This window comes from Pleuronectes platessa, chromosome 16 (genome assembly GCF_947347685.1).
Source record: "Pleuronectes platessa chromosome 16, fPlePla1.1, whole genome shotgun sequence".
NCBI lineage: Eukaryota > Metazoa > Chordata > Actinopteri > Pleuronectiformes > Pleuronectidae > Pleuronectes > Pleuronectes platessa.
The window spans coordinates 24,590,257-24,605,233 of record NC_070641.1 but is presented as its reverse complement, the minus strand read 5'-3'; the positions used below and the strand labels follow the sequence as shown (position 1 = coordinate 24,605,233).

The 14,977-nt window shown below is 44.0% G+C and overlaps 1 protein-coding gene across 5 annotated transcripts; it reads left to right on the top strand.

Annotated features, from left to right (window-relative positions):
- Positions 1-5: 5 nt before the first annotated feature.
- si:ch73-366l1.5 (FILIA-N KH-like domain-containing protein) lies at positions 6-13,418 on the top strand. 5 transcript variants are annotated; one of them, XR_008342063.1, is made up of 6 exons: positions 6-381; positions 4,216-4,666; positions 5,846-5,945; positions 6,988-7,049; positions 9,708-9,802; positions 10,677-11,097. XR_008342063.1 is itself a non-coding variant. In XM_053443858.1 (5 exons), exons 1-4 carry the CDS (start codon positions 127-129, stop codon positions 7,019-7,021), a joined length of 840 nt encoding a protein of 279 aa, XP_053299833.1. In that variant the 5' UTR covers positions 6-126; the 3' UTR covers positions 7,022-7,049; positions 11,801-11,896. The 5 variants fall into 5 exon arrangements, 4 of the variants coding, with proteins under 4 accessions (XP_053299833.1, XP_053299831.1, XP_053299830.1 ...); XM_053443858.1 differs by lacking the exons at positions 9,708-9,802; positions 10,677-11,097 and adding an exon at positions 11,801-11,896; XM_053443856.1 differs by lacking the exon at positions 9,708-9,802.
- The last annotated feature ends 1,559 nt before the right edge of the window (positions 13,419-14,977 follow it).

The window sequence follows — 14,977 nt, the reverse complement described above, 5'->3', positions numbered from 1 at the left end:
GTGTGCGAGGGGCTGAAGCTCAGTGTGTGTGTGACAGCAGCAGGATCAACACACACAGACGCTCACAGACTCACACACACACACACTCCTGGAAACACCGGTAACTTCTCCCGTTAATCCGCCATCATGGATCTGGACCCGACCTTCGTTATTCCCGCCATCCTCTTCACTGTCGTGGCCATTTATTTCGCCTCGTCGTTCCTCAATAAAAAGCCCGATGCCTCCGCCGCCGCTGCCCGGAACAAGACGCCCAAAGTCGGCTACGGAGACGACGTCCCTCCGTCCAGAGCTCTGGGGCAGCCGCGCCGACCCGAGCCCGAAGTGTCCCCACGGACTGAGCCTCCTGCCCCGGCTGAGAAGATCCAGGTCGTCCCGGTGAAGGTCAGTTTAGTTAAGATTTATGATTGTTAATGATCAGAAGCATGAATCAGTGAAAAATAACAGAAAATCACATTAAAATAAGGACTTCAATTTACATGGCTCAGATTTTTCTGAGTCAGAAAAATCTAAATAAGTAATACAGAACAGAAATTATAATTAAATATTGATTAATATATAATTTGTATTGATATATTACTTGATAAAATTAACTGAAAAGTAATAATTTAAATCAATAAACCTGAGATGGGTCAATTCATCAGAGAGTCTGTTAAACTAACAAAATGATAAAAGCTAATTAATTTCAAGTTTACTTCAATTAAACTTTGACAAGAAATCACAGTTTTACTTCATTAAAACGTTTTTATGTACAGATGATTTTTTTAATCAAGACAAAACTGTGATTTCTTGTCAAACTTCATTTGAAGTGAATGTTCTGTAATAACTTGAGTTCATTGTGTGGTTGGATTCGACGTCCATACTGATGCATTATGGGTCCGCCTGGTGTCCACACATGTCCAGCCTCCAGTCAGAACCTTGCTGGTTCACACCTGGTTTGACATCAGGTGTGAACGGCTCCTCAGAGCAGAGGAGGTGTTCTGGCTCCGCATCAAACTGAACCTGGATCTGTTAACAGCGACTTTAATGATGTTACCATGTCACCCAAATTAAGCTTTATTCAATTCCACCGTCAGACAGAGAGACTACTACCCCCCCCCCCCAACTGACAGCACCCCCACGTCAAACGGCGTCCACAGACCAATCAGAGTCCAGTACAGGTAGACTCCGCCCATGTAGGTGATGACGAGAGGACGTATCTTAGTCAGACTAAATTCTTTCGTCCCTAAATTACAATGTGAAACCAAAACTGACCGATCAGATGAAGCTTGGCCCGACGCCCCCTGGTGTCTGGACATAGTTAGTCCTCAGACGTGGTGGACCCTGATGTGTTGGATCTGTTTGACCTTTGTCCTCTTCGAGCTGCGTCCTTTAAAAAGCCAGAGGAATGTGCTTACTGCCGCTGAACATGCGACGGATACATGGATCCTATATTTACACATGTTCCTGGTGTCACATGTCTGAAGTGGACTGTGGGGGAGGGTGTGTCCCCTCCACATGACGTTTGACAGCTGGGACACAGCGCTGGGTTGGACATGTCTGATTGTCCCACAGTGTCTTCAAGTCTCTGATGGTCCCACAGTGTCTTCAAGTCTCTGATGGTCCCACAGTGTCTTCAAGTCTCTGATGGTCCCACAGTGTCTTCAAGTCTCTGATTGTCCCACAGTGTCTTCAAGTCTCTGATGGTCCCACAGTGTCTCAGGACGAGTCTCTGATTGTTGAATTAGTTTCAGTCCCCAGGTCTTTAACAGATCACTCGTCCTCTGAGCGATGGACACAGGTCTCTACATGTTCTCATATTAACGAGCGCCCACAGCTCCACTGCTGATCTGTTCAGGGTCCCGGAGGTTGAACCACTGACCGGAGATTCCTGATGTTTTATCAGGTTTCCACAAAGTCTGGTCTCATGTTTTCATCTCAGCGTGAATCTGAAGCTCTGACTTTGTGGATTTAATGTTCAACCAGCTGATCAGAGGCCGTGTTGGTCTTCTGTCCCTTCTGGAGTCTCTGTTGTCTCTGATGTGTTGAATTAGGAATGGAGCTTGTGAGTGATGACCCGTCAACACGCTGGTCTGAGCCAAATATAAAACAGGCCTTTTCTGCGTCTTCAGCCACACCCTCCTCCTCCTCGCTGAGGCCCGGCACGCACACCCCTCAGCTGTCGGACAGCCGCCGCACTGCATCATGGGACATGGTGACCACATAAAGGACGCCTGTGTGTTTGTGAGCGTGTGCGTCTGAAACACAGTGAGTCTTGTTGTTTAATGACTGAAGCTGTGACCCACAACATCAACGCCGCTGCTCCGACCTGCTGGACAAGTTCTCCTCCGGGCTCTACATCCTTATTTTACCTCCTGGGTATTTCAAATATTAACTAAAATCTGTAAAACCTCCGTTAAAATGTGAATCAATAAACCATAATAAAGCATCAAATAACTGAAGTAGTGTAAGAAATTGAATAAATACATAGATGTACATTTTTCACCCAAATGTTGTGAGTTGGTTCATCAGCACCATTTGCTGGTTTTGAATCTGTGCCGGTGAAGAAGAGGAGGATTAGACTTCCTGTGAGGAAGCTTCAGTCGAGCTGCTGTGGTCCACGAGTGGGACAACGAGCTGAACTCTCATGTTTCCTGCAGCGTCAGTTTCTAAGTAACTTTATTTCTGTCTAGAACAAACTGAACCAACGGCCTCGCGTTGCACATGTGTGACCTGAAGGTGGCGCTGATGTTTCCATAAAGTTCATAATTAAATCATCAAAATGTTATAAAAAGTAAAAGTAAAAACGTGGATGAAAGAATGTCCTGAGATCTTAGGATGTTAATCTCACTTGGACAATCTGTTTGATCTTAACTCTTAATGATCAAATGTCCAAACGCCCCCCGGCCGTCCCCTGGTGTCCTCCTCACACTCACACATCAGACTCCAGTTTGGCTTTTTGACATTTATGTTGTTAGCATGTTGTCCTGTTCCTTCTTCTAGAGTTACAGTCTGGAGTCTGCTCCGCCTCCGGCCGGGCGGCAGCTGCAGGAGGTGAAGAAGAGGACACTGAAGCTGTCTCAGCGTCTCAGGACGCTTGTGGATGAATCTGTTTCAGACTCATGACGTGGACGTTTAACTGTTCTTCTCTCGTTCTCTGAACGTGACTCACGAGTCGCTGGGGTCGGTTCAGCTCCATATATGGAAACATGAGTGTGTTGGAGGCAGCTGATCTCACACCAGCTTCTTTCTCATGTTCTACATCCCAGAGATGACAACAGAGCAACAGCAGCAGAGTGTGTGTCAGCACCGCAACATATGAAGTTGTGTCTCTAAAGTTAATTTTCATGTTTCCAAAGTGTGTTCTGAGGAACATGTGGGAACATCCAGGCGAGGGGCGGAGCCTGTAGAGCAGCAGGAGGCGGGACATGACGTATAAACTCAGAGAGTCCTGTGGGGGGGGGGGGGGGGGGGGGGGGTTAGAGTTGGCTGAAGAGGAGACGAGTGTTTGATGGAAGCTCGAAGCAGAGGACCCTGGTTCTGTGATGTTGTGCTGAGTCATGAAACGATGAGTCGGGTCTTTGCTGTGAGGTCATTGTGAGGAGACGCAGCAGGAAGTGACTGATGACATCATGTGGTTTCTTCCTCTGGTGTCAAGTGAAGTAAAAGTAGAAATACTCCATTACACTGATTCCTCCTCATCGCTTTGATGTCATGTGACGTCCCGATGCCGTATCATTTGTGTAACAGGCTCCGGTCACAACAGAGTGTGACTCTTGTGTGTTGGTCTGGAGAGACCAGGACTCTTGAGGAAGACAGGTGGGGCGGACGTCTCTGAAGACACAGATGTGTGTGTGGGTCCGGCGGGGAGGTGAAGGCTGTTTGGGCTGAAGAGGTTTTCATTTGTGTTAATGTCGGCGGCAGGCGGCGGCGGATCCTCAACGAGATCTGCACCTGACAGCTGCCGTGTCCGAGGTCAAAGGTCAGCATCCTGACACAGAACCTCTGTGCTGAGGGGGTTTTAGACTCATCTCACTCGTCTTTACTTTCTGACCGAGACGTCAACGTCACATTAACGTGAAACTGATGTTTCACAACGTGTCACACAGACTCACAATGCACTACACAAAAAGAACACACAATCAAACAACACAACAAATAGATGATGATAAAAAACTCCAAACAGAAACTGAACATGATCTCAATAACTCACTGTTTCAAAACCTTTTGTCTTTTCAGGTTGAACCAGAACCAGTGAAAGAACCAGAACCTGTCCCAGAATCAGAGCCTGTCCCAGAACCCGTCCCAGAATTAGTCAAAGTCCCAGAGACGGTACCAGAACCAGTTTCAGCACAAGAAGTAGCTGCTGTATCAGAAGCTGTTCCAGAGCCAGAACTTGAGCCTGAACCAGTGCCAGTACCAGAAGATGTACCAGTACCAGTTGAAGTCCCAGAAGCAGTTGATGTCCCAGAACCAGTTGAAGTACCAGAACCAGTTGAAGTCCCAGAAGCAGTGTACGAATATGATCCAGAACCTGTGATGGAATCTGAACCGGTACCTGAAGTGGTCCCAGTGGAGGAGGAGTCTTTACCTGAGCTGATACCTGGTCTCACAGAAGAAGACCTGCTGACCCCTGAACTCTTGATTGAGACTGACAGAGAACCAGAACCAGAGAATGTCCTGAACAACGGTAAGTCTGCTGCATCCGGATCAGAATGAGGACCAATCAGCGGCAGAGGGTGAAACCCCAGACTGTTGATAACAGAATAGATGTAGGTCCAGAGAGTGAAGCCAGAGCAGAAGAACCTGAACCCTGTGGTCCAGAGAGTGAAGCCAGAGCAGAAGAACCAGAACCCTGTGGTCCAGAGAGGGAAGCCAGAGCAGCAGAACCTGAACCCTGTGGTCCAGAGAGTGAAGCCAGAGCAGCAGAACCTGAACCCTGTTTATCTGAGTGGATCTTTATGAACGGATCTGTTGAATCTAGACAGTGAAGAGAGAAAGCAGCTGATAGGTCACTTCCTGTAAGTCACTTCCTGTACATCAGCTTCTAACACACACACTTCTATCATATACAAATCTATACACTTAAAATAATCAGAAGATAAAGATCACAGGAAAAATTATGTCCGAGCGATCAGCAGGTTTATTTTCATCTGATACACAAACTCTGTCTGTCAGTGTGTGTGTGTGTGTGTGTGTGTGTGTGTGTGTGTGTGTGTAGTGTGTGTGTTGTGTGTTTGTGGTGTGTGTTTGGGAGTGTTTGTGTGGTATGTGTTTGTGATGTATGGTGTTTGTGGTGTGTGTGTGGTGTGTTTGTGTGTTTGGGAGTGTGTGTTTGGGAGTGTATGTGTGGTGTGTTTGTGGTGTGTGTTTGGGAGTGTTTGTGTGGTGTGTGGTGTGTTTGTGGTGTGTGGTGTGTTTGTGGTGTGTGTTTGTGGAGTGTTTGTGGTGTGTGTTTGTGGTGTGTGGTGTGTTTGTGTATTTGTAGTCGTGGTGTTTGTGGTGTGTGTTTGTGGAGTGTTTGTGTGTTTGTGGTATGTGGTGTGTTTGTGTGTTTGTAGTCGTGGTGTGTTTGTGTGTTTGTAGTCGTGGTGTGTTTGTGGTGTGTTTGTGGTGTGTTTGTGGTGTGTGTTTTGTTTGTGGTGTGTGTGTGTGTGTGTGTGTGTGTGTGTGTGTGTGTGTGTGTGTGTGTGTGTGTGTGTGTGTGTGTGTGTGTGTGTGTGTGTGTGTGTGTGTGTGTGTGTGTGTGTGTGTGTGTGTGTGTGTGTGTGTGTGTGTGTGTGTGTAAATCCAATGCATCATGTTGTTATCAGACTGATGTGTAGCTGACAGAAGGGGAAGTAGCTGACGTGTGATTGGTTGGTTTCAGACGAGGCTGCAGCTGAAGATCAGGTGAAGTTCACTCCTGGAAAGAAACAGAGCAAGTTCGAGACCCTGATGACCGAAGAGGAGATGGAGGAGGAGCAGAGGTCAGTTCCCTCTTCCTCCTCACTGCACTCACATGACCAAGAGGAGGCCCGATGCTCGACTCACAACACGCTAACGCACAAACACTTCCTGCTTTACTTAGTGTCTCCCTCGCATGAACTTACCTCATCTGTTCGTCTGTCCATCCGGCTTCAGTGATGAAACAGTTTAGAATGATTAATCAAACATCAGTCCCTTTGGTTCAGTGTCACGTGATCCGCTGGGCCACATGTTCAGTGTCACGTGATCCACTGGGCCACATGTTCAGTGTCACGTGATCCACTGGGCCACATGTTCAGTGTCACACGCCTGAAGGCAGCTGGTATCTGAGGGAGTTCCCAGTTCGAGTTCTGGTTTGTTCCTTTGTTCCAGACGTTTATTTCTCTTCATGTCTCTGAGTTGTGTCTCGGGACCAAACGATGAAACAGATGAATACATATTTCCCCTCAGAGTGAGACACGTCCTCCTTCCTCTCCTCTCTGTCAGTCCGTCCACCGTCTGTTACCGAGCCGACACCGTGCTCCACCAGCTCCGTCCACTTGACACACACCGAAGTATGTCGGATGTTATGTATACAAATCTTCAAGATTCACGACCACAGCTGTCAATCATCCCTGTTTTCATATCATCAAATAACTGATTCAAACCAAACTCATCAGAAACGAGAACAAACATCAGAGAGAAGAACGAGCTGAAACGACAGAAACATCTTTACACGTTTATTTAACGTCCACTTTTATATATTCTAGTTTGATCCATGTCCCATCTGCTAACATGGAGGAGGAGGGTTTTGTATTGCAGCCAGCCACCAGGGGGCGATGAGGACACCTCAGCTCACTTTGGAGGAGCTGTGTTGTCTTATGATCTAAAATCATAAAAAAATTTGGAAGCAAAAAGCAAAATTTGTTGATCCTGAATTATAAAATGTAAATGTTTTCGTCTATCATCGGATTATAAAACGATTTTCTTCTGAATTCACGAGAGAAATCTTTGAATTGTTGCTCCAGTGTTTCATGTCTGACTTCCTCCACCTTTATCTTTCAGGATAGAGCTTACACCCGATTTTACTTCTCTGTAATCCACCTCAGCTGAGTTAGGACGAGATGGTAAGGTGACGCTTCTCTTAAGTATAACCTGACCTGTTTCCCAAACCTCCACCCAAACCTCCACCCAATCCTCCACCCAAACCTCCACCAAACCTTCACCTGACCTGTTTCCCAAACCTCCACCCAAACCTCCACCAAACCTCCACCTGACCTGTTTCCCAAACCTCCACCCAAACCTCCACCTGACCTGTTTCCCAAACCTCCACCCAAACCTCCACCCAAACCTCCACCTGACCTGTTTCCCAAACCTCCACCAAACCTCCACCAAACCTCCACCTGACCTGTTTCCCAGACCTCCACCCAAACCTCCACCCAATCCTCCACCCAAACCTCCACCAAACCTTCACCTGACCTGTTTCCCAAACCTCCACCCAAACCTCCACCAAACCTCCACCAAACCTTCACCTGACCTGTTTCCCAAACCTCCACCAAACCTCCACCAAACCTCCACCCAAACCTCCACCAAACCTCCACCTGACCTGTTTCCCAAACCTCCACCCAAACCTCCACCAAACCTCCACCAAACCTCCACCCAAACCTCCACCAAACCTCCACCAAACCTTCACCTGACCTGTTTCCCAAACCTCCACCAAAACCTCCACCAAAACCTCCACCCAATCCTCCACCCAATCCTCCACCAGGGCCTCCACCCAAACCTCCACCCAATCCTCCACCCAAACCTCCACCAAACCTTCACCTGACCTGTTTCCCAAACCTCCACCCAAACCTCCACCAGGGCCTCCACCCAAACCTCCACCCAAACCTCCACCAAACCTCCACCAAACCTTCACCTGACCTGTTTCCCAAACCTCCACCAAAACCTCCACCCAATCCTCCACCCAATCCTCCACCAGGGCCTCCACCCAAACCTCCACCCAAACCTCCACCAAACCTCCACCAAACCTTCACCTGACCTGTTTCCCAAACCTCCACCAAAACCTCCACCCAATCCTCCACCCAATCCTCCACCAGGGCCTCCACCCAAACCTCCACCCAAACCTCCACCAAACCTTCACCTGACCTGTTTCCCAAACCTCCACCAAAACCTCCACCGAAACCTCCACCCAATCCTCCACCCAATCCTCCACCAAAACCTCCACCCAAACCTCCACCAATCCTCCACCCAATCCTCCACCCAATCCTCCACCAAACCTCCACCTGACCTGTTTCCCAAACCTCCACCAAACCTCCACCAAACCTTCACCTGACCTGTTTCCCAAACCTCCACCCAAACCTCCACCAATCCTCCACCCAATCCTCCACCCAATCCTCCACCAAACCTCCACCTGACCTGTTTCCCAAACCTCCACCAAACCTCCACCAAACCTTCACCTGACCTGTTTCCCAAACCTCCACCAAACCTCCACCAAAACCTCCACCCAATCCTCCACCCAAGCCTCCACCCAAACCTCCACCCAATCCTCCACCCAAACCTTCACCTGACCTGTTTCCCAAACCTCCACCAAAACCTCCACCCAATCCTCCACCCAATCCTCCACCCAATCCTCCACCCAATCCTTCACCCAATCCTCCACCCAAACCTCCACCCAAACCTCCACCAATCCTCCACCAAACCTCCACTTCCACCCAAACCTCCACCAAACCTCCACCCTAACCTTATTTAAATCAACCCCTTCAGTCTGATGAAACCAATCACAACACCCACATTTCGTGACACATACGCCCATTTTTGGAATTGGAAATAAAGTATTTTATTCAATATTTACAATTTTTTTTAAATTATTGCCCAGTGTTAAAGGCCCCTCCCATAAAACCAGACCCCCCCCCCCCCCCCCCATGTTCCCCACACAAGTTCACATCTATTAAGTCTAGTGAAATCGATTCTTGATTCTGATCAATCTGTTTCTATCAGGTTAAATCTGTCAGGTATTAATTCATAATCAATAAACTCCTATTCAATCATCTTCCGTGATTTAAAAACCGTATTTCACGGATTTAATTGAACATTAACTTGTGTTTATTCATTTTGAAAAGATCCTGTGACATTGGAAGAGAAACTTCATTATCAAACTATGGTTCAGTGTCCCCAGCTGTTACACCACCGCTGCGTCTCAGGCTCCAGATGGTGAACTCACTTTATCCTCTAATAAGATAATAACAGGGATTCAAACCAGCGACTCCTCTCGGGCTGTGGAATCCCGTTTGCACGTGAGGAGTCAGTCGAGCACTGAGTGAGGTCAGAGGAGACGAGGGAGCAGGAAAGGACAGAACACGAAGGAAACATCCACCGGGACCAGGAAATAAAACCGTTCCATGTGAAAGATGAGAGTTCTGATGTTTCAGAAACGACTTCACAAAAATAGGAAATATTAAAGTCAAATATTAAAATGACTTCATGTCACAGGAACATTAAACAGAGCGTCGTCGAGGAAACGTAGAGATGTTCGTCCTCCGTCAGTTTCGATGTTTTGTTGATTTTACTCTTAACTTTGTTTTTGTTCTTTTTATTGTTTCATTCAGATTTCTTTCTTTTTGGCTCTTTGATCTTTTTCTTCTACAAGTTCTTTTTGCAGGTTTTTTAATCAAAGCTGTTAAATCAATAATATCTCGTCACATCGCTGTCGAGCATATTCAAGGTTTAACAGATTGAACTCATGATTTTTTATTAATGTTCCGATAAGTTCACGACATCCGCAGGTTCCTTCCTCCGACTTCTCGTTGAATGTTGCGTGTGCATCCCGTGTCCAGCTCCGCTGCTAACCCTGCATGCTGCGCTAACACCCCAGCTAACGGTGAGTCGCTAACATCTGGAGCTCCTCACAGCCATAGATATATATATAAAGGCTAGATGTCTCGGCCAACGGAGTCGAAGCCATCTTGTCACAGTCAGCTCGCTCACACATCACATTGTGTTGTAGTGGTACGTGGTCTGTTATAAACGTCAGAGATGTAGTTATGACACTGCATACTTGTGAATAATTGTCATTTTTCTAATAGAATAAAAAATAAATAGAACAATATTCCTGTTTCCCTTTAAAAATATGCATCAAGAATTTTTTTATTTTATTTTATTTCAAAAGTACACGTATCGCTACCAACACAATGTGATGGGTGAGCGAGCCGCCTGAGGCAAGATGGCCGCCATGTGCGGACGTTCGACTCCGTTGGCCGAGACATCTAGACTTTATATATCTATGCTCACAGCAACACACTCAATGTGTCAGTGATGCTCCACATCGCCCCCAAGGGACTTTCAGTAGAACTAGCACTGAAAGTAAATTTAAAATAATTTTGACATATATATATTTTATAATGTATCAAGTATAAGTAACTTTTTCAATAAATAAAGTACAGAGCCAAATTTATTCGAAAAAAGGTAAGTGTTAGAAAAGTGAAAGATAAACACTTAAATTGTAAAATATAAACTGGAACATTAATAATAAAAACCTGTCATTGATCAACTGATCAGACTTTAATCAATGTCAGTTTTTTTGTTTTTGCTTATCCAGACTTTTTATTCAATAAAACTTTTTTTATTAACTTCGATGAGACGTTTCAGAGTGAAACTAAACTCATGAATCAGCTGTTTCTCATCTAAACTGTTTTAAAGATACAAATACTCAATGTTATATTTATAGATTTACTCATTTGATCTTTTCTTGTCAGATCTCCTGAACAATGATCCACACAAGCTTCGTCTGTCTGTTTGTGATGAAGAGGAGGAGGAACAGATCGTGAGGAAGAGGAGAAGTTTTAAGGAAATTACAAATCTGCTTTTCTTTACTCTTGGTTCATTTGCTTTGTTTCCTCTTTAGCTCCAGAGTTTCAAGAGAAAAAGTCTTTAGCGTCAGAAATTTGCTTTTTTTTTAAAAACTTTCTTTGTGTTAAAATATTTTTCTGTCAAACCCTGAAACTAAGAGTTGTGTTAACAGAAACTTGTGTGTGTGTGTAGTTGTGTTAAAGTGTAGAAGAATGATTGTGCTGTGATTTGATTCAAACTATTAAACTGTTGTGCAGAGTTCCAACTCAGTGTTTGACTGAGTTCTTCTGAGTTTGGTTTAAACATGAAATAAAAGTGTGAAATGTGCACGTGTCTGTTGTCGTGTTTGTTTTTGAGTCTTCACTATATTCTGGATCATAAAATTATTATTAGTTGTTCAAATCTGAAATTTGTTTGTTCTCATCATTTACATAAAGAACCTCATACAGTTTACAAATGAAAACATTATAATCGAGTTGTTCCAGCCACGTTCAGACTCGCTGCTCTTCTTCATGTGTGTTATTAATGTCAAATGTTTTCATGTTCTAAAGCTCAGATTCATGTTCCTGGTAGTGTCCTTCGCTGCAGCTCCTCTTTCAGCCTCTGTCTCAAACTCCTCTTTAAGAAGCCCCTCCCTCCTGATGAAGCCTCTGATTGGTCAGCTGCTCCTCTCTGTTGTGATTAGACCTTCGCTCTCAATTTACTTGGCTTTGTTAGGGGGCGTGTCCGAACCAGCCAATCAGCGCCTCTCTATGAAAATGTTTCATATTTGTTCTCATTTAGTTTCCTGGATTTTTTTGTTAATTTGTCTTCGTGCTAAATTAAAACGGATCAAAAGGGAAAATAACAAAGAAACGTAAGTTCTCCGACAGAACCCACGAGGTCGTAGACGGGGATTCATCGGATCTTTTCTTCGTTAGACACGACGTCCTGCTGCCATCATTCTGAACGCTTTCCGACAGCTGCACATTCACATTGTGTGTGTGTGTGTGTGTGTGTGTGTGTGTGTGTGTGTGGACTTATTTCCCAGGGTGCAACAGGAGCAGCTGGCGGCCATCTTCCTGCTGCTGAGGGAGAACCAGGAGGCGCTGGGCGAGGTGACGGAGGGCGACATGGAGGAGCAGCTGAAGCTCTACTCGCTCTGAGACAATAGCAAACCTCCACACAACCCAATGTAAAATATCGTAATTGAAACCTGAGACGCTGATTTATTATCGGATTATATTAATTTATTTTATCTGAATCTGTAAAGGAACGAAAGTATCGTGTGTGTGGAGTAAAAATATTAAGCAGCACAACATGTAAATACTCACATGAAGTACAAGTACCTCAGAATTAGTTTTTTCATTCATTTATTAGTTTTTTTTGTCGCTGAAAAAAACAAATGTCAAAGTTTGAATTTAATTTATTGAGAATGTCTTTATGCTAAGCTAAGCTAAGAGGAATGATTATTTGACTTTCTGATGTTAAAATAAATCTGTGAACTCTGTAGCTACACTGTAAAATAATCTGTCACATTTATTCATCGAACTGAACTCGATGACACGTCTGTTTTACAGCTTGTTTAGCTTTAAATGACGACAAAACAAACAAACAACAGCAACATGGTCCCAAGTTTAGGTTTCATTAAATATTAATTTTCTTTGGTCACATATGTTGATCTTTGTTTTTGACTTAATTCACATATAACTTGAAAAAACCCTTTTCCAGGAATATACGGTTTTATTTCTCCTAAACTAATTCACTTTTTGTTTTAGCTTTTTTGTAATGATATTATGATGTATATAAACCAATATTCATTCTTTTCATGTCAAAATATTTTCCCCATCAAATATTATGAATTCTCAGGAGTTCTTTTTAAATGTAGTTTTTCCTTTTGAAATGTAAAAATTTTATATCAGAATTATTTGACTTTCTCCTTAATTATTAGTTGAGTTTCTAAAAAGACCAAAATATTCCTCTCAATTATATATTTTTGAAAATATAAATTTTATATCAAAATATTTTAACTTTCCTGAATAAAATCATCAAAAACTTCTCTTGACTATTAGAACTTAAAAACTCATCTCTCAAATTATTGCTAGTATTTTCTCAGTATTAATGAATATTAAGACGTTTCCTTTGTTAGGACCTTTTTCTGAGAATATTATAACTTTACTATTTTCTGTCTAAGAGGTAAAGAATTTTCTAGCTTGTAGAGGCGATTGTTACTGCTGCATTCTGGGTAACGTAGTGTCCAAGTGATCCCGACAGTTCTTGGGGATCGTGTCGTCCGTCACTGACGATCAACGACGTCATGATTTTTTTTTAACGTATACAATTCAACCAACTATATATATTGAGAGTTTTATTTCAGATTTTTTCTGAAATCATTTCTTTCTTGATAATAAAAATATGTTAAAAAACTTGATGCTATGGATTTATTCTGATGACATAAGGAAAAACCCTTGATTCAGTAAAACGATGCTAAATGTTCGTGTTAATTGTTGATATGTAAAATTCAAACTGACATTTAGTGACATCTAGTGGTAAGTCTGAGTATTTCTACCTACTGAATGGATTTAAAGATTCTTATGTCAGACGATTCAAACACTGATGGAAAATGACTATTATTAAATATAATTATTCCAGTTCATCAGGACAATAAAGTACAGCTTTAAACATCAGAACGGATAAAGTTTCATTTTTTACAGTGAATAATGAATTAAAAAATAAATTCTCAGACTCTGATGCAGACGCTTTTATTATTATTATTTCTTCTGTTTTTAAGTTTCTGTGAAGATGAATGTTTTCAGTTGTTGATGAAGATGAAATATTAAGATTAAAATATTTTAGAGTTATTTAATGTCTACTTGTTTATAACGAACAGAAAATTAGAACATGGATGAAACAGGTGAGGCATCATGATTGACAGCCAACACTGACTCATGATTGTTCGAATGTTTGTGGGCGGGACCTCGATTCCAAAGCCAATCACTGCTGCACAGCCTGCGACTGACTTCGTTTCTGGAGAAAAGACGTCATCTTTATTACAGTGTCTGATTGTTTGATCGCCACCAGGGGGCGATCCAGATGTCTTCCCTGTAGGAGCCGTCATGTGAATCAGCTTTGTTTATTTCTCTGTTTTGTGTTGAGACTTTAGTCGATAAAGTTTTAAAGGTGTTGGGCCAGAGCCCAGCGGGGGGCCACCAGACACTGGAGCCGAGAGGAACAAAGGGTTGTTAAACTTTGGGCGGGAAAACATCCTCCTGCAGGCTCAAGAATCTCCCCCTGGTGGTGGAAAAATGTTCTGGGAATGCCTTGGAACCCCCGCTGATTTCCAAGCCCAGCCCACTCAGGTCCAGCTCTGACACTCAATTGGCTTAAAGCCAGCATCATCCTATGACCAACTCCTCAAGGAGGAGGACCTCTCAGGTAATTTAAAAGCCCATGAACCCCAAACATCGCTGCCATTTTTACCCTGCTCTGAAGACAACACCAGGCCCCCTTCGGGGCCTCCCAGCTGATTTAGTTGCAAAAGGGGGCAACCAGAGTTATTTTATTTCATTTCTTTTATTTCTTTATTCAGTCGACGTTTTTATTTTCAAAAGGACTTTTGTTATTTTAACTTGAAGAGGCCGCGCACAGGAACTCGCTCGCCGGTCGAGCATCACAGACTTTCTTTCCAAATCCACAGCGGCGTTACCGCTGTTCATCCCTGAAGAAGAGACGAAGCTGAATTCCGTTCCAAGAGCAAGAGAAGTTCGCTCGATTCGGCCCAGCGCTGATCTCCGTTGCAACCACGAGACCCACCGGAGCACCGCTTAAGAGGCCAGGACACTGATTTTGTTTTCCAGGAATACGCCCGTTCGCACGCATCCTGGGGTTTAACGAGACATTCACTGGACTCCCGGAAATCCGCGCCCCACGCGCAAGCAACACCGCGAGGGTGGTACAGTAAGAGGCTTTATTGTCTGGGCAGATGTTAATCTAATACGTAGCGTATTGTTTTAATACTTGAACGTATTTGTTTTGTATGAGACCGCCGAGTCTCTAATGTTTAGCGGCGATTCGCCACTTCCGGTTTCCGGTTACGGCCTTGTGCCACAGTTTTTAAGCGCCGTGAGCAGCGTCTCCAGCTCATTGTGACCGTTTGAACAACTTTAAAGAGACTTTACCGTTCAAACCTCAGCACACAACGCCACTTGGGTGCTGAGTGGTAAAGTAA

What these genes read in the sequence shown, in the direction of transcription:
- si:ch73-366l1.5 (XM_053443855.1), top strand. Translation starts at nt 127, where the DNA reads ATGGATCTGGACCCGACCTTCGTTATTCCCGCCATCCTCTTCACTGTC. An exon ending in TCCAGGTCGTCCCGGTGAAG is followed by an intron (nt 382 to 4,215) that starts GTCAGTTTAGTT and finishes TTGTCTTTTCAG; the next exon opens with GTTGAACCAGAACCAGTGAA. An exon ending in AGAGAATGTCCTGAACAACG is followed by an intron (nt 4,667 to 5,845) that starts GTAAGTCTGCTG and finishes GGTTGGTTTCAG; the next exon opens with ACGAGGCTGCAGCTGAAGAT.